Raw genomic sequence first — 22,428 nt, forward strand, 5'->3', positions numbered from 1 at the left:
TCCAGACCTAAATCCAAATGAGAATCTGTGGCAAGACTTGAAAATTGCTGTTCACAGACGCTCTTCCTTCCAATCTGACAGAGCTGGAGCTGTTCTGCAAAGAAGAATGGGCACAAATGTTGCTCTATCTAGATGTGTAAAGCTGGTAGAGACATCCCCGAAAAAAAGACTTGTAGCTGTAATTGCAGTGAAAGGAGGTTCTACAAAGTATTGACTCGGGGGCTGAATACAAATGCACCCCACACTTTCACATATTTATTTTGTAAAACAATTTGTAAACTTATTTTTTTTCATTTTTCTTCCACTTCACAATCATGTGTCACTTTGTGTTGATCTATCACATAAAATCCCAATGAAATACATTTAAGTTTTAGGTTGTAACATGACAAAATGTGGAAAATTTCAAGGGGAAAGGAATTCTTTTTCAAGGCACTGTATACTTGTTTTTTCAGCAGCCCATGCCTTAAAATGCAGCTGCTTTACTGTTTCCCTGCTCTTAGCAATGTTGTGGAAATCCTGGTTCCTCTCCGCATGCTTTATTCCCTTTCCCAGCGTTTCCAAAACGCGGACCTGTCAGAAAGGTGAGTATAGATGTGCTGCTTTAGAAGCCTGGGTTTATTTAATTGTCACCTTAAGTGGTTGTATACCTGAAATACGAACAAAGCCTATCCCTATATAGCAGTGGTCATCAACTCCTGTCCTCAGGGCCCACTAACAGGCCAGGTTTGCAAGATAACTTAAATATATCACAGGGGATATCATTTGGCTGCTCAGTGATTGCAGTATTCTAGTCTGCATCTCCCCAAGGTAATACATAAAACCTGCCTGTTAGTGGGCCCCTGAGGACAGGGGTTGATGACCACTGGTCTATAGTGTGTTTGTCTCAGTCTAGGAGCACCAAGTGTCATTTTTGTCTGCTGCCTCGTTTCTCTTATTAGCACGAGTCACTTCTGATGAGTTTTCCTGACACCAAGAGAAAAATGGTGAGGGGAGGGCACAGCCCGTGACCGGCTCAGCTCTGTCGGTGTGAGGGGTGTATGTCCCTTCCCTCCAATCAGCTCCTCAAGTTCTCACTGATTTAACTTCATCTCTCCGCCCCCATGTTGTGGTATTTAATCACCACTGGGGTTTTTTTTTTTTTTGCCAAATAAACGAATATATATTTGTTACAATATTTTGTGGGGTTTTTTTTTTTCTCCACTGATGTGAGCCCATGAGGCTGCACTGATGGGCACTGATGAGGCTGCAGATCCACTCTCCTTTTCTTACACTCTGTGTGAAGAAAAAGCTGAAAACTGGCAAGTCTGTTCACATGTGACCAGCTGTGATTGGCCTTTACCCGATCTGTGATCGTGTGTGTCCAAAGCACACAGGTGTCAGTGCGCCCGATGGGCAACCCAAGGGGTGTGCAGGAGGAGAGGACGTCCAATGATATCCTCCCATCTTTTTGTCATTCAGATGCTATCTCGGCCGGCAGGAGCATTATAGAAAATCAATGTCAGCCAGAGAGGTGTGTTGTAGGGAATCCAGTGTCAGCCAGTAGAGGGTGCATTGTGGTCTAGTGTCGGCTGGCAAGGTTCATTGCAGGGAATGAATGTCAGCCAGTAGAGGGGGCAATGTGTGTCCAATGTCAGCTGGCAAGGCTTATTGCAGGGAATTAATGTCAGCCAGTAGAGGGGGCATTGTGGTCTAGTGTCGGCTGGCAAGGTTCATTGTAGGGAATGAATGTCAGCCAGCGAAGTGCGTCGTTGGAAACTGATGTCAGCCAGCAAGATGTAAAGTGGAAGACTTACATCAGCCAATGAGATGCGTGTGGGGAACTGATATCGGCCAGCGAATGCATAGTTGGGAATTAATGTTAGCAAGTGAAGTACATGTGGGAGCCGGATGTCAGCAAGTTAAAGAAAACATAAGGCTTGCGTGGTTCAGACTGATGAATCTGTCGGTGCTCTGCAGTGCAGAACATCACCAGACCACATAGACCCGATGCTAAAAAAAAATGGTTCGGGTTGTGGAAGCGGTCACTTTCCAGAATTGTTTCCTTGCTAGGCTTTAAATAATGTTGTATAAGGTAAAGTATTCTTTTGTCTATTTATTTTATTTTTTATGTCTGACTTTTATTTTGGGTATAAAGTTTACTTTTATTTTCATACATAAGCAGTGCAAAGAGCAGGTCCCATGCGCACAGTGCGTTTGCTAACTTCTTCTAAACGCCTTTGCCAGCTGCATTTTGGCATAAACAATAAAACGCTTGACACATCAAGCGCTTCGGTTCTAATAAATTTCCTTGGGCAGAATTCTGACCTCTAGTATTAATGCACGTTTAGACTTGTTTGTGGGTCTAGTGGTTTTTCTACCTGCTGTCTTGGCAGTGGCTTTTTTCCTCTGCCTCTAAATGCCTATGTGTACATGGACACACAGGCTAACATAAAAAAATGCCAGACGCCCCTAAAAGAAACGCTAAAAATGTCGTGTGTGCACGAGCCCTTAAAAGTTCAGTAACTTATGGTGGCCGCAGTTTTGAGAGTCCCAACTACTGCAATGTGCTCATCCTGCTCCTTGCATTGCCATTTTAAATAAGCTGAAATGGTTAATCCATGTGCTGCTTTTCATCATCTTCTGGTTCTACGGTGCGATGCCGCTGCTAAGCCGATACTTGATGCATTGCTGTCAATGCTGGTTTCGGTGTTTTTTTTTTTTTTTTAATAGCACGTGGCGATTTTGAGCTCCAAGGCATATTCCTGTTTTTCTCATCACCCTGAGACACGACAGCGTTAACAGGTTTAGTTGGCCAGAAAATGATGCTCTTTGTATGCCGTTTTGTGTCTCGATCTGTTTTCTTTATTTTCCTCTGTCGTAAATTACTATGATGTGGCACATGGAATAATACGTCCGTGAAGAGATGCTTTATTATTTGGGAGAATTCAATTTCGGTGGCCATTTGTCATTGTGTATCTGTGTGTTTTATATTCCTGCTCTCCTCACTTGGCTGCGATGGGTCATTATTCTGTCTCCACAGATAACAAAGCTCTTGTACCAGGATGGCTCCAGCCTCCAAAAACCTTTGAGTGAAACTGGTAGCGTTTCAATTTCTCTGATTGTAACGTATCTGTAAATCTGTTCTCGTGTGTAATGGTGGTAGGCGGCGGGGATTACCGCTGTAAACTGTGATTGCTACTTTTTTCAAAGAAAGTCAACGTAAACTAAAATAATACTTTTACGGTCAAATGGTTGATTGTTTTGCATATTTCACATGCAAATTGTATGCAATTACTCATGATTATGGTAAATGCATGTACATGAGATATATATATATATATATATATATATATATATATATATATATATATAAAATTTTATTTTACAGTTGTAATCTTTGCTGGCAAACCACAAAATTATGTTTTCCTTTAAAGCATTTTACCTTTTTTATTCTCTTTTGTTTTTGTCCCCTGTTGTGTTTCAGCAGGCGGATAATGCTGGTCATACACTTGTAAAATTTTGTTTTGTAATTGTTTCATTTTAAGAATATTTGTTACGTTTTCTAATTGTTGGTGGGGTCAAATTGAGATGTTTATATCAACTCCAATGAGGAGCGAATGCGGTTTTCTTTCAGGAAATTTGCATTAGTCCCAAAATCAAATGGCAAAAGCAAACACAAGTTTGATGAAATTTTGTATCTTCGAACAACATTCGACAGTCAATGTACTGAGAATTTCTGTACAAATTTGTTCTAAAATCCACAGGTGTGTGGCCAGCGTTAGACTGTTGTCAGCCATAGTAAACAATTGTAGTTAAAGGGGAAATTTATTGGGTTGCACTGCTTACCAAACTTGGCTTGTTATGTTGACTTTTAATTTCTTTTGGATATTATTGCCAATTATAGATGCTGACAAACAAACCCTTGAGTATTTGGTATTAAAGTTGATTTCCAGGTTTCATTTCACTTTAAATAGTTAATTTGGAGCTGGTCCAAACTATTTCCTTCACTAAGGTTGCATTCACACTACAGCGTTTTGAATCGCGGGCAGATTTGCCACGAATGTGTATGACAAATCACGGGACTCTCATTTGAGATGCCATTCATTTGAATGAAACTTAAGTTGCAGCATGGGTCTGCTGCCAAATCGGGCTGCAAACACAGCAACACGATTCGTGGGAAGGATGTCGCCCCAAATGTACCTCCTTTTTGGGGGGCACATGCGTGCACTGCATGTAACTTCAGCCACATACAGTACAATGTGCTAGGTTTCTGCTGTGAGCTGGAGCAGTGTTTCTCAACTTCAGTCCAGTGCCCCAAAGGTCATATTTTCAGGATCTCCATTATTTTGCACAGGTTATTTGATCAGATTCAGAGAAATCTTGCAAACATGACCTGTTGGGCGCCTTTAGGACTGGAGTTGAGAAACATCGAGCCAGAGACTTCCCATCTCACACCTGTAAACAATGCAGAGAGTCGGTCTGAACGCTGCTTAGCCATTCATAGGCAGCTTTGTGTTCTGTGAATGAATCCAAAGCTTCCTCTGATTGGCTGAGGCAGAGGGATGAGCTGGTGGCCTCACACTCTCCGACTAGCCAATCAAAGGATGCTTTGCATTCATTCACAGATTAAAAAGCTGCCTATGACTGGCTGAGTACCACTCAGACCGATTCTGCATTGTCCCAGGTGGGGGATTGGAAGTCTTTCTCACAGCCGGAAACCAAACACTGTGTATTGTATATGGCTGAAGCTACATGCAGCACATAGTGCTTAGAGACACTGCAGCATTTAGTGAAGAAAGTAGTTTGGATCAGTTTGTCCAAATGAACGATTTAAAGTGTAAAGAAACATGGAGCTTTAAAGGGACACTGAACTCTGGTATAAAAAATAAATGTATCCAGGTATGTACTGTACTCTTGGTTTAAAACCATACCTTCTATTGAACAAATGGAGAAAAATCACAGCCACCGCACACATATGAGCCCAGCACTGTAATATGTGAGCTTATATGGTGTTGCAGTGGTTGAGATTTTTCTCTATTCTGTGGATTACATAAAGTTAGGGCAGACCCTAGCCTGACCTGCACCCTGAGTGGAACACACCAAATGGAAGACATGCTGGAGCCGAGACCCTAAAGTTGGTTTAGGTTCGGTGTATCTTCTATGGTGCTCAGCCTCTTCCAAAACTCCTTTTTTTTTTTTTTTTTTTGCTTCCTGTTAGAGGCTGGCTATTTGTTCTTCATGGTCCCACAATGTAGAGGAACGTAACCACCCTCTCTTGCTTGATACTGAGATGGACTATTGACCATACACCATGGTGTATTATCTAATCTATAGTCCATCTGAGGAACAAGCAAGGATGACTACATCCCTACATACATTTTGACCATGGAGAATAGATGTAGCCACCATCTAAGTTTTATTTTTATTTTTTTTTAAACTAGGGTTCCACCAGAGGTTGTTAGGGGTTTCATTAGCAATTTCTGCCTCTTGGGTAAGTTCCCACTGATACCATTGGTCTTCTTGGCTTTCTGGAAAGGGGTAATTCTACCTAAATGACTACAAGTGTAAGAAGCGTTCTTTCCACTGACCACACTAATGTATCAGGAGCAGCAGATAAAGTAATTTTTAGCAGGGGTTTCCTGAGACAGGAAAGTTTTGTTTCAATGGTTCCTCTGTGTTGAAAAGGTTGAGAAAGGCTGTCCTAATAGGAAGTTAAAAATTTTCAGAGTGACGGAATCCATGGTTGTCGCCAGAATTAGTGCTAATGTCCTTATTTAGAAGATTTCCTCTCGACCCCTCTGTTCCTGTTCTAGATACAACCCAACATTTGGATTTTCTTAAATGTCACTCTTGGTGATGACAGTAAACAGGGCAAATGGAGAGGGTGGCACAGACAGCAATAAATCCTGTCAAGTGTTAAATCCCTCTCCACTCTTCCCCCCCCCCCCCCCCCAAAAAAAAGTTTTGCTGTGTTTTTTTTTTTTTTTGGCAGGGGCCGCATTTGTGCGGTTGCGGTTTTTGGCAGGGGCCGCATTTGTGCGGTTGCGGTTTTCCAGCCCGTTCTGTTCACCGGTTCAGGTGTGATTCAGGTTCAAATTGTTTGCTTGAATTCACACCTGGACCCAAAAACCACACAGGAACCTTTTGGAAACCGCACCAAGGCTGCCCCAGACGTGTGTACTGGCTCACTGAGAGCCGGTCACACTCGAATGTCCTGTGAATTGGATGTGCTTAAAAAAACATCCAGTTCGCACATGACAATATCTCACAAAAGTGAGTACACCCCTCGCATTTTTATAATTAGATTTCTGTGACAACGCTGAAGAAATGACACTTTGCTACAATGTAAAGTAGTGAGTGTACAGCTTGTATAACAGTGTAAATTTCTGTCCCCTCAAAATAACTCAACACACAGCCATTAATGTCTAAACTTCTGACAACAAAAGTGAGTACACCCCTAAGTGAAAATGTCCAAATTGGGCCCGAAGTGTCATTGTTTTGTGTGGCCACCATTATTTTCCCTCTTGGGCATGGAGTTCACCAGAGCTTCACAGGTTGCCACTGGAGTCCTCTTCCACTCCTCCATGAGGACATGATGCTCAATAGGGTTTAGGTCTGGAGACATGCTTGGCCAGTCCTTCACCTTTACCCTCAGCTTCTTTAGCAAGCCAGTGGTCTTATTGGAGGTGTGTTTGGGGTCGTTACCGTGTTGGAATACTGCCCTGCGGCCCAGTCCGAAAGGAGGGGATCATGCTCTGCTTCATTATGTCACAGTACATTTTGGCATTCATGTTCCCTCAATGAACTGTAGCTCCCCAGTGCCGGCAGCACTCATGCAGCCACAGACCGTGATACTCCAACCACCAACCTTGACTTGTAGGCAAGATACACTTGTCTTTGTACTCCTCATCTGGTTTGTGTCACACATCTTGACACCTTGACATCTTGCTTGACACCATCTGAACCAAATAAGTTTACTTTGGTCTCATCAGACCACAGGACATGGTCCAGTAATCCATGTCCTTAGTCTGCATGTCTTCAGCAAACTGTTTGCAGGCTTTTTTTGTGCATCATCTTCTGGGTGACAGCCAAGCAGAGCAATTTGATGCAGCATGCGGCATATGGTCTGAGCACTGACATGCTGACCCCCCCACCTCTTCAACCTCTGCAGCAATGCTGGCAGCACTCATATGTCCATTTCCCAAAGACAACCTCTGGATATGACGCTGAGCACGTGCACTAACTTCTTTGCTCGACCATGGCAAGGCCTGTTCTGAGTGGAACCTGTCCAACCGCTGTATGGTCTTGGCCACCATGCTGCAGCTCAGTTTCAGGGTCTTGGCAATCTTCTTATAGCCTAGGCCATCTTTATGTAGAGCAACAATTTTTTTTTTTTTTTTTTTCCAGATCTTCAGAGAGTCCTTTGCCATGAGGTGCCATGTTGAACTTCCAGTGATCAGTATGAGAGTGTGAGAGCGATAACACCAAATTTAACACACCTGCTCCCCATTCTCACCTGAGACCTTGTAACACTAACGAGTCACATGACACCGGGGAGGAAAATGGCTAATTGGGCCCAATTTGGACGTTTTCACTTAGGGGCTGTACTCCTTTTTGTTACCAGCGGTTTAGACATTAATGGCTGTGTTGTGTTGAGTTATTTTGAAGGGACAGCAAATCTACACTGTTATACAAGCTGTACACTCACTACTTTACATTGTAGCAAAGTGTCATTTCTTATATGTTGTCACATGACAAGATATAATAATTTTTTTTTAAAATGTGGGAGGGTGGGGTACTTCTCTGAGATACTGTGTATGGTGTGTGTAGATCTCTCTCTCTCTCTCTCTCTCTCTCTCTCTCTCTCTCTCTCTCTCTCTCTCTCTCTCTCTCTCTCTCTCTCTCTCTCTCTCTCTCTCTCTCTCTCTCTCTCTCTCTCTCTCTCTTCTCTCTCTCTCTCTCTCTCTCTCTCTCTCTCTCTCTCTCTCTCTCTCTCTCCTCTCTCTCTCTCTCTCTCTCTCTCTCTCTCTCTCTCTCTCTCTCTCTCTCTCTCTCCTCTCTCTCTCTCTCTCTCTCTCTCTCTCTCTCTTCTCTCTCTCTCTCTCTCTCTCTCTCTCTCTCTCTCTCTCTCTCTCTCTCTCTCTCTCTCTCTCTCTCTCATAGATGCACAATATTCAATGTATTTACATTTTAAATATGACATTATTTTATATGTTCCTGGTTCATGCAAAAAACAGATTAAATAAATCTATATATAAAATATTTATACTGAATGGTGTTATTAGTCAGGTAATAATATAGATATACATCTCTAACACCTATATCTCCTGGATTCTGCTTTGTTTGCATAGCTCTCCTGCAGCGCAGGGAGAAGGGGGGACGGAGCCAGATTGAAGTAAGACTGGTAGTGAAAAGCTGTCAGTGGCTCTGAAAATAATTAGCATTCCTTTCACTCACCAGTTAGATATGTGCTCCCAAACCACATAATCTCTATGCCTCAGTGATCATTGTTGCCATTCCAGGCCTCTCATCAGGGTGACATCTCACACCAAAATGATTTCTTATAAATTAATCTTGATGACATGACAGTCCCAGTAATTTCACTAGAACGCTTTCTCTCTCTTCTTCTTTTTATTTATTTTTTTTCCCCTTCTTCCTTCGACAGAAACTCTTGGCTATTTTCTGTATGGCTTGATTGGCAGCCTGAAAGACCCAGATGTACAAGCCAAAGAAGAACATGTGAAACAATACTTGCATCATCTTAAGGAGATGGTACCATTTTCAGTTATTTTTTTTCCCCTCTATAATGTCTGTCCTGTCTGACATGTATCTATTAGATTTTTAAATTGCTGCTTTTAAGTCGACCCAACCACTTCTCAATGTCATGGCGGGGGCTGGAGACTTAAATTATGTTGGAGATAATTTGTGTTAGACAGATTTCATTTAGTCTGTGTTTTAAAAACTAATATCTTTTTTTTTTTTTCTTTTGCTTCTTTATGGAACAGGACGTTACAGTCGAGCACAGAAAGACCCAACATATTATTCAGTTGTTGAGAACTCGTAATTTTCCTCAGTTAATTAAGGTCTGTGCTTTTTTTTTTTTTTTTCTGCTTTATTATTTTAATTAAAGGTTAACTCCACTTTTGTGGGGGAAAAAAAATCAAATAAAGGAAAAATATAGCGTATATACAATTGTGACACAAGTTCTATTGTAATTAATTTTATTAAAGTGGACCTTCCGCTCATCGGAACCCTCCCCCCCTCCGGCGCCACAATTGGCACCTTTCAGGGGGGAGGGGGGTGCAGATACCTGTACAGTACAGGTATCTGCACCCACTTCCGGGATAGCTCTCTGCGGAAAGGGGCGTAGATTACGCCCCTTTCCGCAAGTGCCCGCCCCTTTCCGCAAGTGCCCGCCCCTTTCCGCAAGTGCCCGCCCCTTTCCGCAAGTGCCCGCCCCTTTCCGCAAGTGCCCGCCCCTTTCCGCAAGTGCCCGCCCCCTGCTGGGAAACACACAGATCCCAGAGACAGCGGGGACCGTCCTTATTGCGCAGCGCTACACGCGCATGCGCAGTAGGAACCAGGAAATTAAGTCGAAAGGCTCCATTTCCTGATTCCCATACCCAAGATGGCGGCGGCAGGGCCCGAGAGACGATCTAGAGATCGGCTTCGGGGTTGCCGACATCGCGGGCGCGCTGGACAGGTAAGTGTCCTTATTTTAAAAGTCAGCAGCTGCAGTATTTGTAGCTGCTGGCTTTAAAAAAAAAAAAAAAAAACGCGGAGTCCCGGCGGACTCCCGCTTTAATATCAAACTTTCCTTTTCAATCTGCAGCGCTCTAATTTTCTATAAAATGCAACATGGCTACCTGGAGGTGTTCTGTACACAGAATATGTCCAGAACCCCCCCCCCCCACCGGGAACATCCTTTCGTGCTTGTGTGATTGGCTCACCAATTTTCACAGAAGTCTGCCCTGAGATACAAATCAGATTTCAGGTATCCCCTGTAACAACAATGTCATTTTGGTGACATCCAATAGAAAAATGATGTTTAAAGGGATGCAGACCCTGCGATTTCCTCATTCGAGCACTGCAAGTGCACAGCTGATTGATAATTAGGGAAACCTCTCCAATTAGTCTCACTTCCCCACATGGACACAGAAAAACGCACATGGATTTCTTCAGATTAATAAACGGTAGGAATCTGCAACAACATTTTTTAAATCCTTGCAATGTACATAGAACTTCCAGAGGGGAAAGTTTTGTTTCCCTCAACAAAAGTGGAATTGCACTTTAAGGCTTGGTTCACACTGCAGCAATGCGGGAACCCCTGCGAATCCACTGTGGGTTTCCGCATTACATGTCTCCCGACGGCAGTTCACGCTGCCGTATGCGAACTGCTGGAGATGTCAATTAAAAGTCCTGTGCAAGTTTGCATTATCACAGTGCGATCTGCAAATTCGGCCAGGAATTATATCGCATGGGTGAGAACAACCATGCAATCTGATTCTGTTGCGAACCAAAGAAAAGGTCTTGTGCAAGTTTGGTCCGAATACAATTTGAATTCTGACATACTATCTGTATGTTTTTATTCACATCGCACGGACATTGCATATGATTTGCAGTGCGGTGCAAATCACAGGCGATCTCGCACCACGTAGCAGTGTGAAACGGTCTTAAAGCGGAATCTGTGAATGTGCTAAAAACAACCCTAGCGGTGCCCTCCACCCCCTGCACTGCAAGGATTAGTCTTGGGGGAGCTGAACAGTTTGTGTTCCATAGCTGACTTTCCCCTCCAGTGCGGTCGTCATCCTCCCTGAAGCTCCGGTCTGTGGGAGGAGCCTCGGTCATTAATCCTGTATTGTATATGGTGCGGGAGAGAGGATGTGATCCCCCAGGCCAAAATGCTGTAGAGAAAAGGCTGCGGAGAACTGATCAAGGAAGCCTGCTGGATAAAGCTGGCTGTATACTAGTTGAATTTCGTTCAACGTTTTTCGTTGTAAGAACATGCGCTTTTCTATTAATTAAGTCAAATTGATGTTCATTTTTTCTCACAGTGACCAGAAATTTTGAAGGAGCAGCCTGGAAAAATGTTCTCAAATTTCTAACAATATGTGATTTTCATTCAGTATAGTCTGTTCCTTCCAAAATTGAATGGCAAAGCAAATTAAATCTCAAACCTCTTTTGAATGGCATTCAAATGTACTGGAAATTGCAAATTTTTGTTTGAAATTCTGCTACTTAAAGGGGTTGTAAAAGTTTGTGTTTTTCACCTTAATGTGTCCTATGTATTAAGTGCAAATCGTATTTTACCTTTTAAAACTAAAAATAGGAAAAATATTGGCGCTTAACTATAAATGATATCTTAACTCCAAAAACGTGACAACCATTAAATGGTATGAACAACGTGTGTGAGAACAATTGTCACACCCTGTGAAAAGTGAACCATATGTGTCACAGAACAAATACAATTTTAAATAAAGTTCATGAAAGTGTCCAAAAATATCCTTTGACGTAATGTGTCTTCTTATTCCATCCACCACACCAAAGTGATCAGTGATTCCACTCCCTTAAGAAATGCGCTCTCGGACTCCCAATGCCTGCACCATCGTTTCAGCCTTAAGCGCTTATCGGCCAAACGGCAAGTAGTGAACCTTTGCTCCAATCATCCATTGTGCAAATTCAAATATTCCACATGTAAAACAATAAAGGTGCTCCAATAGTGTAAAACCATATAAATCCATTTATTAAAACACTTCAACCTTGACACTCACATTGGAGCACCTTTGTTCACACCATTTAATTGTTGTCACGTTTTTGGAGTTAGATATAATTTATAGTTTAAAATACGATTTGCATTTTACATTTTAAGTGGCAGCTCTAGTTGAGGCAGCAGGCTTTGTTTAGGTGCAGCGGTGGGTATTTAGGTAAAGGGTGGACATTTTTGAATACCTGCAGTTTTGCGGCTCTTGATTAGATAGATTGATAGCAGCTAACCATTGGCTCCAGCTGCTGTCAGTCAAATCCAGTGACGCGGAAGGCGGGGGCGAGTCCAGCATTCTGCATCTGGATGCAAATGCTGGACTCAGGAGCGCCCCCCCAAGGTAAGCCTTCTGGAGAGCACTTCTCCTATGAGGTTATACGATGCGGGGAGGAGCTACCAGCGCTGCTGGAAGACCCCAGAAGTTAAGGATCGGGGCCAAAACTAACTGCACAGTGAAGATAAGTATGACGTGTTGGTTGTGTGTGTGTGTTTTATTTATTTATTTTAAACTAAGCTTTACAATCACTTTAGAGCAGCACTTCACTCTCTCAATCAAGCTAGACTACTCTAAATCCCTCTGCTGCTAGCATTAGTAAATACTGTAGATAGGAAAGTTTATTGTTTTTACTTGTTTGAACCTTTTCTTCTAAGTATCTACAGTTAATTCCTGGTTTCCATACCTAGGCAAATTATATCATACATCCCAGGAGTCTTTAGGATGGGCTTTCTCAGCTATGCACATCCTCTTGCTTTCAAGCCTGAGCTAAGGGCAAATTGATTCCAGGAAGTATATGCCGCATGAATCACCTGCCCTTACTCATGATGGCCACAGCCATAAATGCTAGGGGATACTTTTGACATGTATGGATGGGGGAGCGTGCTTTGAATATTAAAAATTAAATAGTGTTTTTGTTGCTCAGATGCATTGAAGATCCGCTTTAATTCTCCTGATCTGTGCACCCCTAGACATAATGAGCATTTATTCCTTCCAACGATTATTTCTGTCACAGTCCTGGAATTCATCTAGAAATACATTGTTAAAATGTTAGGAATATATTTATAAAGTGATGAATATGATTTTCATCGAACATTCACTGCAAGTGAATCAATCGCTGTCATTCATGCATGCTGTTACTTTCTGACTCTTGATTTGCATTTTAGCTTCAGGGTGTTGGCAGGGGGGCTACACAACCTATACTAAAGCTGAACATTCGAGAGGGAAGTGACAGCGGAATAGCCATGCTTGGCCAAACTACTAAAAGGATGCACACTTTTCTTTCAGTGCTGGAGATGTTCTCTGTTCTTGCAGTGCTGGAGATGAGGAGTCAGTCCACTGGTACAAGTGGGGGGGGGGGCGCGCTTCATCTCTCTCTGATTTCCCACTGATGGGCTTGTCCTCAAATTGTGCCTCCTTTGCTGGATTCTCATATTCATCAATGAACATTTGTGGTTGGGAGTGCTTCACCTAGAAATGGCATGCTCCCACATGTGCTTTCATAGCAGATATGCACTGCATTTTCACAGTACTGTGGAGGGTACTGTGGCTGTTGTGGCCCTTGATAGCTTTTTAAACCATGCCTCCATGATACTCTTTAATAGACCATGACCAGAATATATCTGGGCCAAAGTTGTTTTAACTGAAACTGTGGCCAGTCTATGGTCATGCAAATATGCACACATGCTTAACAATCGGTGAATGAGCTTTAAACTCCTCAATGGCCTCTGTAGCTGTAGGCACTGTGAAGCAACCTGTGACAGACCTAGCTGGGACAGAGGCTGTTGGAGAGGACAGAATGCAAGCCTCTTGCCTTGCAATATTGTGCCCTGTCATTTGGGGGAACGGTGCTCTTTGTGAGCTGTATGCCTGGGGACCCCTGAGGCAGTATTACTTGGATTCAGATCCATGTCCCCCCCAAGACACACACTCTGGATATGTGTTTGCCATACTAGCAATAGACTGAATCACACTGTTGGGACACAAACTGTTAGATGCTAATGTCATCAACTCCATCCACCTGTCTGTTGTGTAAATGAGTCGAGTCTGGCTTGTAAGGATATTCCACACGTTGTTGTTTGTGCTAATTAACCATGTGTTTATGGTAACGTGTATTGAATAGTCAATCAGTGAGCTAGGAGACAAAGTCTTACCCTGAAAAGTCCATGTTGAGCAGCTAAGCAAGTGTCGTCTTGTTTTGTGCTTGTGAGCGGTTGGAATATCTGATATCTATATTCAGACTTAGGAAGCGGTATACAGACAGAAGCACTCAATCGGAGTGTGCGATCGGTTCCGTCACACAACCCATCCACAATGTTTGCAGTAAAACACTTTCCCTTTCCTTTCCAGTGTCTTAGCTCATCCTGCCCACCCCAACCCCTCTAATTAGTAAAATTAGTGACTTATCAGCTGTCTAAATCGCTAATGCAGAAGCACATGCTCTGAATGGGGGAGAACAGAGTGCTGAAACCCAACAGTAGGACTTCACTGCTTATTTGGTAAGTTGGGGATTAATTGCTCCACGCTACCTGCAGTGGCTAGTGAGGGTTTATCATAAAGCGTATTTACTGCTTGTTAAAAATATGTAAATATTGAATAGCTATAGCCTCGGCATAGTTGGACTGGGTTCACACGGAGTGCATGGGTTGGACGGACACCGCTAGCTCAGCAAGGGATTGCTCTGTTGATCCTCGGATGACAGGTCCGTTTCCCTTCACTGTGCTGAGATGGACCTTTCAGAGTCCTGCTGCTCTCTATGGGGGAGATCGGTTAAAAACGGACAGCCTGTCGATCCGCAGGATGGATTGCATACATATCGCCATCAGTCTGTTTTGAGCTTATCTTGTCAGATTGGATTGCAGGTGGGTGTCAGCGGACACATCTCTGCTGACCTCCTCCTGCCCATAGAAGGCAATGGGTGGCCCACTTGGAACCGCCTGAAAAACGGATAGACTGATCCAAGCAGGCCGATCGTGTGAAAGAGGCCTTAAACTTCAATAGCATATTATAAAACAATAATGGAAAACGCGTTGGCAGGTAAATACACAGGAAAAAAAGTTGCTTACAAAAAATTAGGCAGACAAATTATGTAACATTGGTAATTGTGTACATTTCAACTCTAAAATATTATTATTATTATACAGGATTTATATAGCGCCAACAGTTTGTGCATCACTTAACAAAATTAAGGCGGACATTACAGTTGCATTACAATTTGGTACAAGAATAATTGGAGGGCCCTACTCATTAGAGCTTACAATCTAAGAGGGAGGGTCAATTGATAAAAAATTGCTGTAAGGGGGTGAGCTGATGGAGAAAGTAAAACCTAGTGTATTAGAAGCAGGATAGGCTTCTTCAAAGAGAAGTTTTTGGATCATCTAACGGCTAGATTAGGGGACAGTCAGATTGGGGTAGGGAGTTCCAAAGGATGGGAGAAGCTCTGGAGAAATCCTGGAGGCGAGCATGGGAGGAGGTGACGAGGGAGCTAGAGAGCAGGAGGTCTTGAGAGGACCAAATGGAACGGCTTGGTTGATATATTGAGACTAGGCTGGTGATAAAGGTGGGGACTGAGTTGTGTGTGGCTTTGTAAATTATTGTTGGTACTTTGAATTTTATTCACTGGGTGAGTGGAAACCAGTGGAGGGAGTGGCAGAGAGGGGTGGAGGATACTGAGCAGATGGTAAGGGTGATGAGTCTTGCAACAGCGCCCCTGCCACTGTCCAAGAGTAAGTGTACTGAATAATGACTTTTGGTTTTAGCTGTTAGTAAGTAATTTGTGAGTTTTAGGAGAGCAGTTGTAATGTACTAAGTCACTCAATTAAAATATAACATATATAATATAGAACAAACTCGTGTGCATATGTAAGTTAAAAAAAAATCCAGATTAGGTTGTTTCAAAAACTTCAAAGTATGAGTGTTTCCTTTGACGTCTGCTTTCTAGACCCGGAAGTCACCTCCATGCTGCCCACTATGTCCTGCTTCCTACATGCTTGTGCCTTCAGCTGGCACCTTACTATGATCTCATTGAAAGTGATTGCTTTTCTGAACCTAGTCTTGATGCGAGTATAGTGACTGTAGAGGGGAGATACTTTCTTGCCACTGCTTACACCCCCTTCCCTATGGTAATAGAAGTGCAGAGGGCCTTTAGGTAGAACATTTTACTGCACTGCAAAGCTACCCACTTGTCTGCATAGGACATTTTCTAAAAATCAATGATACTGAAGTCCCTTCTTTCTTTTAAATGGCAAACATTTTATACTTGCCTGGTCTGTTCAGTGGTTTTTCAAAGAGCAGCCCAGATCCCTCTTTAACGCTCCTGGCCCCTCCCTCCCTCAGCTTGCTATGGGGGGAGTGGAGCCGAGCCGCTGTTCTTTGTGTCTATTCAGACACAGAGCCGCGCCCCTGCCTCCTCTCTCCTCATTGGCTGACTGACTTTGTTTGACAACAGCGGGTGCCAATGGCGCTTTACTGCTGTCTCAGCCAATGAGGAGGAAGAGTTCCGGACAGCCGAATTTCTCGTGCAACATTGCTGGATTGAGATGGGCTGAGGGGTGGCTGCTGCACACAGGTGTTTTTTTTTGTTATCTTAATACATAGAATGCGTTAAGATAAGAAAAAACCTTGTGCCTTTACAATCACTTTAATTTAGCCTTTACAACTTGCCAAAAGGAGCGGCAATGATGACAATTTGGAACAAATTTGATAAGAGCTTGGACTTTTTAGGCACAACAACACAAAGGTTACAAAAATATAAATTTATTTAGAGAAAATGGCACACCATGTATAAAATCACTCTGATAAAATGAACAAATGAGGGGAATGTAAAGCTAGATATAACTGACTTATCGCTACACGGAATCTGACAAATAGATTTGCTGTATAGTAACCTGAATAAGTGAATAGAAAATGTGCCATAGAAGAAGTGACTATTAAGGTTCCAACTAAACACTAATTTATTTTTATTTTTTTCTACTATTGCTTGCACTTTATCATTTGTTTCATGATTATATCTTATAAATAAATTAGCAATTTGCTTTGTTTAAATAGGGACTGTTAGCGGTTATGTATATAGTATTTATCGGCGTATAACATGCACTTCCCCCCCCCTAAAATCAGGGGGAAATCGGGGGTCTGTGTTATACGCCGATCCCCCTCCTTTCCTAACCACCTGTGCCGCTCTCGGCGACTTTCAGCTATTTTTGGCCATTCTCGGGTATATTCAGCCGTTCTTGGCTAATTTCGGACGTTCTCAGGGGTTTTTGGAAAGCCGAAAGCCGCCGAGTGCAGCCGAAAATAGGCGAGAATGGCCGAAAGCCGTCGAACGAGCGCCGCCAAGATACACAGGACATACGCTATGTATCTCGGCAGCGCCATTTTTAAAATGACATTGACAAGCCTGCAAATGACACTGATAAGGCTGCATTGATGGGCATTTAAATTTTAATATAATATAATATAATATAATTTTTTTTTTTTTTTGTGTAAATATTTGCAGATGTTTCCATAAGATGTCACATGCAAGAGGCAAGTTTTGAATTTGATTCAGACTCCTAAATATGTTTTATATATATACATGCTGTAGAAAATGGACAAATTGTTCTTTTATCAGAAGGATTTATTACAGATATTCATCCAAATCTGAGCGTTTCCTGATTCGGTCAGCACTAGGCATAGTTGGAGCTGGAGGAGAGTTGAAAATAGATGGGTGTTAAAACATTTAATTATTTATTTTTTACTCAGGCTAATATTATGGTCATGTTGTTGTTTTATTACATAATCAGTGTTTTTAATTTTTTTTTTTTTTTTTTTTTTTAGAGTATTAAGGAATTGGCATCGCCACAAAAAAAGGAATTGACATCTTCACAAAAAGTTGTTCGTAAGGTAGGTAATATGCACCACTTTACCAAGCAGTCTTTTAATTCCTTTTTAAAATGATCCTGATGCTTCATAAAGAAGCCATGCTGGCTAAGAGAAGTAATAAAGCTTACCATTCCTGCTGTTCTCATCACTGAGCTCTGCTGTCTTTTTGAGATAACCTTTCTAAAGAGTCATCCAGGTGAGCTGCATTTCTGGTCCCCTGCTGCATGTTGTACTTTATTCCTATAGCCCTTGTCACCACTATGTCCTTTAAAGACATTGGCACTTGTGGAGGAAACCATTGTTTGTAGCAGGGGAAGCAGGCATTCAAAACTTTGGGAGATGCAAAAGTTTTTTTTTTTTTTTTTACTTATTACTTAAAACTGTGGTGTTTGATGGTACAGGAGGACTACATTTTGTTTTTCTTTATAGGCTGGACTTCAATTTACATTAAGTTTATCAAGCGCATTGCAGTCTGAGTGTGCAATCTCTGTGCTAACTGTGTAGTGGGAGGTCCTGCTTTAACATTACAGTCAGGAGGCTCCTGCATGATATAGTACAGGGATATGCAATTAGCAGACCTCCAGGTGTTGCAAAACTAAACTACAGGTCCCATCATGCCTTTGCCTCTGGGTGTCATGCTTGTGGCTGTCAGTCTTGCTATGCCTCATGGGTCTTGTAGTTCTGCAGCAGCTGGAGGTCTGCTAATTGCATATAACTGATATAGTATATCCTCCAATCTTTTTAAATTTACTATCCGCTTGTAACATGTATACTGCATCATCTCACTAAAGAGGATCCGTGTAAGGACTGGGCACATCCAAAGTGTTTGTGCCTCCTAAGCAGTTTGTGCAATGGTATTTGCTGGAAGAAAGCGTTAATAAAAAGTGGACGGTCCCTGCTGTGGCCCAAGCTGCATCCTATTTAAGTAAAACGCTCCCTGTTCCCTTGGATTATAGATGGGTTTTTAAGAATCTATTGGGTAAAAAGTTTGAATCCTCCTTAGTTTTTTTTTTCTTTGATAAGTGCAGCCATGCAACCCACCATTACATTTGTAGGGGTTTGTCAAGCTTTGCTGCACTGAGTGAAGCATTTACCAAAACAATTTGGAGCCCCTGAAATCTGGTTCATCAGCTAGACACCAGTTGGAGCCCTTTCCAAAAGTCTTACGACTATGTGTAGAAGGGTAGGGAGACTGCCTCCTTGGGACTAGTGTCAATTTGTTAGGCTAGTGTTGTGGCTTAAATGCTGGTCAGCTGAGCTCTTTTGCAAGAAACAGTTGGAATGCATGCCTTTTGAGGGGGTGAAAGCCACTTATCAATACCTTGGATACGTTTAGCCAAAAGGTTATTGGAGGAAAGAATACTCTCCCACCTCTGAAAAAGCCTGTAGAGAAACAGTTTTCCTCTGGGGCCAGAAAGGTTTTTTTTCTTCCATACCTCAGGAGCGAAGCCGAAACGTTCCTTTCAGAAAAAAAAGCTTAGATTTACAAGTCTGCCAATTTTCGGTACCAAATCCTCCTCCCAGTAAAGAGACACTCTCAACATTAGCCCCGCTCCAAAGTGGGGGACATCTGGTGTCCCTCTCGACTATATGGACCTGAGATTTGACGATTGGGTCAAAAATATTGACTAGAATGTACAAGCTGGAGTTTCACGATTTGCCTCCTCCTTGCATTGCTTTAGGCATATTTGTTTGTTTCATGATTATATCTTATGTTTATATAATATCATTTGTTTCATGATTATATCTTATGAATAAATTAGCAATTTGCTTTGTTTAAATAGGGACTGTTAGCGGTTATATATATCGTATTGGCGTATAACACGCACTTTCCCCCCCTAAAATCGGGGGGAAATCGGGGGTGCGTGTTATACGCCGATCCCCCCTCCTTTCCTAACCATCTGTGCCGCTCTCGGCGACTTTCAGGTATTTTCGGCCATTCTCGGGTATATTCAGCCGTTCTTGCCCAATTTCAGCCGTTCTTGGTGGCTTTTGGAAAGCTGAGAACGGCCGAGTGCAGCCGAAAATAGGCGAGAAGGGCCGAAAATAGCCGGGAACGCCCGAAAGCCGTCGAACGAGCGCCGCCGAGATACACAGGACATACGCTCTGTATCTCGGCGGCGCCATTTTTAAAATGACATTGACAAGCCTGCAAATGACACTGATAAGGCTGCATTGATGGGCATTTAGATTTTAAGTTTTTTTCCCTTAAACTTCATCCCTAAAAGTTTTTTCTTTTGAATTCCCTCCTAAACTTGGGGTGCGCGTTATACGCCGATAAATATGGTATGTGTGTGTATATGTATATATGTGTATATGTGTGTGTGTGTGTGTGTGTGTATATATATATATATATATATATATATATATATATATATATATATATATATATATATATATATATATATATATATAATATATTTGCAGATGTTTCCATAAGATGTCACATGCAAGTTTTGAATTTGATTCAGACTCCTAAATATGTTTTATATATATACATGCTGTAGAAAATGGACAAATTGTTCTTTTATCAGAAGGATTTATTACAGATATTCATCCAAATCTGAGCGTTTCCTGATTCGGTCAGCACTAGGCATAGTTGGACCTGGAGGAGAGTTGAAAATAGATGGGTGTTAAAACATTTAATTATTTATTTTTTACTCAGGCTGATATTATGGTCATGTTGTTTTATTACATAATCAGTGTTTTTAATTTATTTTTTTTTTATTTTTTTTAGAGTATAAAGGAATTGTCATCTCAACAAGTGGTTGTTCGTGAGGTTGTTCTTGAGGTAGGTAGTATGCACCACTTTACCAAGCAGTCTTTTAATTCCTTTTTAAAATGATCCTAATGCTTCATAAAGAAGCCATGCTGGCTAAGAGAAGTAATAAAACTTACCATTCCTGCTGTTCTCATCACCGAGCTCTGCTGTCTTTTTGAGATAACCTTTCTAAAGAGTCATCCAGGTGAGCTGCATTTCTGGTCCCCTGCTGCATGTTGTAGTTTATTCCTATAGCCCTTGTCACCACTATGTCCTTTAAAGACATTGGCACTTGTGGAGGAAACCATTGTTTGTAGCAGGGGAAGCAGGCATTCAAAACTTTGGGAAATGGGAGATGCAAAAGTTTTTTTTTTTTTTTTTTTTTTTTTTTTTTTAACTTATTACTTGAAACTGTGGTGTTTGATGGTACAGGAGGACTACATTTTGTTTTTCTTTATAGGCTGGACTTAAATTTACACTTCTTATATAGTAGCAGGTGCTTTAAAGTTTATCAAGCGCATTGCAGTCTGAGTGTGCAATCTCTGTGCTAACTGTGTAGTGGGAGGTCCTGCTTTAACATTACAGTCAGGAGGCTCCTGCATGATATAGTACAGGGATATGCAATTAGCAGACCTCCAGGTGTTGCAAAACTAAACTACAGGTCCCATCATGCCTTTGCCTCTGGGTGTCATGCTTGTGGCTGTCAGTCTTGCTATGCCTCATGGGTCTTGTAGTTCTGCAGCTGCTGGAGGTCTGCTAATTGCATATAACTGATATAGTATATCCTCCAATCTTTTTTAATTTACTATCCGCTTGTAACATGTATACTGCATCATCTCACTAAAGAGGATCCGTGTAAAGACTGGGCACATCCAAAGTGTTTGTGCCTCCTAAGCAGTTTGTGCAATGGTATTTGCTGGAAGAAAGCGTTAATAAAAAGTGGTCGGTCCCTGCTGTGGCCCAAGCTGCATCCTATTTAAATAAGACGCTCACTGTTCCCTTGGATTATAGATGGGTTTTTAAAAATCTATTGGATAAAAAGTTTGAATCCTTCTTAGTCTTTTTTTTTTTTTTTTTTTCCTTGATAAGTGCAGCAGTGAAGCATTTACCAAAACAAGTTGGAGCCCCTGAAATCTGGTTCATCAGCTAGACACCAGTTGGAGTCCTTTCCAAAAGTCTTACGACTGTGTAGAAGGGTAGGGAGACTGCCTCCTTGGGACTAACGTCAAATTGTTAGGCTAGTGTTGTGGCTTAAATGCTGGTCAGCTGAGCTCTTTTGCAAGAAACAGTTGGAATGCATGCCTTTTGAGGGGGTGAACGCCACTTATAAATACCTTGGATAAGTTTAGCCAAAAGGTTATTGGAGGAAAGAATACTTTCCCACCTGAAAAAGCCTGTAGAGAAACAGTTTTCCTCTGGGGCCAGAAAGGTTTCCTTTCTTCCATACCTCGGGAGCTAAGCCGAAACGTTCCTTTCAGAAAAAAAGCTTAGATTTACAAGTCTGCCAATTTGGGTACCAAATCCTCCTCCCAGTAAAGAGACACTCTCAACATTAGCCCCGCTCCAAAGTGGGGGACATCTGGTGTCCCTCTCGACTTTATGGACCTGAGAGTTGACGATTGGGTCAAAAATATTGACTAGAATGTACAAGCTGGAGTTTCATGATTTGCCTCCTCCTTGCATTGCTTTAGGCATATTTGACAGCATAATCAACAAAACAACAGGCCCTCCATGTACTTGGGGTGCTCTGAAGGCATCAACTCTCTGTTCTAGAACAAAAAAAGGTATTGCAGACATTATTCCAACCTTTTTATAGTGTCAAACCAAATGGCACGGTACAACCCACTCTAGAGTTAAACTGGCTGAACAAGTTTCTACATGTACAAAAGTTCTGTACAGATCTGCCAGATCATCTGTCTCTCCATCTGGCCTTTGTAGACTTCAAGGTTATTTATCGCCACATCCACATTTTGCAGCCTCTTCAGTGCCATCTGCACTTTACGTTTGGGGAGAAGCATTAACCATGGCACCAAGAGCCCTAATGAAGGTGCTACCCCCGGCATTTAACTGTTG

General features: G+C 42.1%; 1 protein-coding gene across 1 annotated transcript in view; it reads left to right on the forward strand.

Annotated features, from left to right (window-relative positions):
* Window positions 1-22,428, forward strand: part of LRPPRC (leucine rich pentatricopeptide repeat containing) — a 313,757-nt gene that overhangs the window by 110,649 nt on the left and 180,680 nt on the right. The window contains exons 16-20 of the mRNA XM_077485668.1: window positions 3,020-3,077; window positions 8,645-8,751; window positions 8,985-9,062; window positions 17,550-17,615; window positions 20,332-20,385. Of these exons, the coding sequence (XP_077341794.1) occupies window positions 3,020-3,077; window positions 8,645-8,751; window positions 8,985-9,062; window positions 17,550-17,615; window positions 20,332-20,385 (363 nt within the window). The remainder of the gene's footprint in view (window positions 1-3,019; window positions 3,078-8,644; window positions 8,752-8,984; window positions 9,063-17,549; window positions 17,616-20,331; window positions 20,386-22,428) is intronic.

Source organism: Lithobates pipiens, unplaced genomic scaffold, assembly GCF_037356315.1.
Source record: "Lithobates pipiens isolate NorthernLeopardFrog02 unplaced genomic scaffold, aLitPip1_a1.2 Scaffold_18, whole genome shotgun sequence".
NCBI classification, from domain to species: Eukaryota; Metazoa; Chordata; class Amphibia; order Anura; family Ranidae; genus Lithobates; species Lithobates pipiens.